The sequence below is a fragment of the Lactuca sativa genome, chromosome 3 (genome assembly GCF_002870075.4).
Source record: "Lactuca sativa cultivar Salinas chromosome 3, Lsat_Salinas_v11, whole genome shotgun sequence".
NCBI classification, from domain to species: Eukaryota; Viridiplantae; Streptophyta; class Magnoliopsida; order Asterales; family Asteraceae; genus Lactuca; species Lactuca sativa.
Genome location: NC_056625.2, coordinates 46,800,818 through 46,802,154, shown reverse-complemented (window position 1 = coordinate 46,802,154; position 1,337 = coordinate 46,800,818). Strand labels below are relative to the sequence as shown.

The following is a 1,337-nucleotide window of genomic DNA, read 5'->3' as shown; positions in this document are numbered from 1 at the left end:
ATAATTGTATCTTTTGTCAAAAGATACGATTCTCTACCCATGAAGCATAAAGGAAAATCGATTACTTTAATAGGCTAAATGCAAAAAATAGCAATGCACTTTCATTTCTTTCTATTACAACACTGTACTTCTATATATTTTTTTTATGGCATTGTAGTTTGAAAAATATAACAAATATATAATTGTACCTTAAATGTTGCTTTCTTGTTATATCGGTAAAATTGCTTTGTGTTTAGATGGCATTGCTATAAATATAGTTGGTAGATTTTTCTCATTAAGACATTGTACTTTCCGCTTAATCTAATCATCTCATATCTCTCAATGCCTTAACTCAAAGTGACATAAATATAAGTACTTTTTGGATCACCAGGTGCACAAGTCCTCCTTATCATGAAACATCAATAGCTAATAAGAGGTAGCTAGCTACTGATGAGACTTGGGTGGGAGTCGGACATGATAGTTGTAGTGCCATTACACCTTTGCTTTGTGCAAAGGTTATGCTCCAGTAAATAAACTTTGTGAAAAAACTTTATCACCATAGAAGTTTGTTAAACTTTTTGGTTTTTGATGTGCCTCGTGACATCGAAATATCTATTTAAGTTTATAAAATAAAATATAAGATAAGAAATTATGATGACATTGGGTGAAGTGTTTTTTGTACTGTATATTAGACTAGGATAATATTATGAATATATATCGTAGTCTAATACTTTAAGATTAGGTCCAACATTGGTGAATCTACTTATTGAAGGAAAAAAAAAGAGAAAAACTAAAATGTAAATCCAAACTTCGGATCATTTCAGTGGAAGTGCTTGACATGTGGGATAGAGGTCTCTAGAAAACAGGGATACTTTGTGGGTGCCTTAAGAAATTCTTGGGATCAACTTTGGCCTTGATCCGAATTAACTTCCTGAAATTGCTTCTCTTCCAATACCTTTCTCCCCAAACACTCGCTTCTTCATAAGTAGCATTTCCAACACCTAAATCCAGATCCACATAGTTGGAATACGCCTCCCTTGGGTTCTTCGACACATAAGGAGTCAGTAACTTCTCCAAGCTTCGCAACCATGCGGTCCTCCTGAGCGATATAGGGGTTGTGTCTGAAGTTTGACCATTAAAATTGACATTCTTGAACAACTGGTACAACACCCCAGCTCTATGAGGATATGGAATTGCTGTCTCTGAGTACTCCGCCATTCTTCCACCAAAAGGATTGCTTCCCAAAAGCTCTGATCCATCATTTTCCAAAATTTTTCTCCAAATCTTTCTGAGCCCACTTATAGGGATCGGCGTCCGAACATAGTCAACCTTACTTATGCTGTTAACCTTGGGAATAG

At 35.5% G+C, this 1,337-nt stretch overlaps 1 protein-coding gene across 1 annotated transcript in view; it reads right to left on the bottom strand.

Moving 5' to 3' along the window:
- Positions 1-582: 582 nt before the first annotated feature.
- The window catches only part of LOC111909070 (tetrahydrocannabinolic acid synthase), a 1,959-nt gene continuing 1,204 nt past the window's right edge, over positions 583-1,337 (bottom strand). Inside the window, exon 1 of the mRNA XM_023904858.3 lies at positions 583-1,337. This exon is cut by the window's right edge and continues 1,204 nt beyond it. Within this exon, the coding sequence (XP_023760626.1) occupies positions 835-1,337 (503 nt within the window). The 3' untranslated portion in view covers positions 583-834.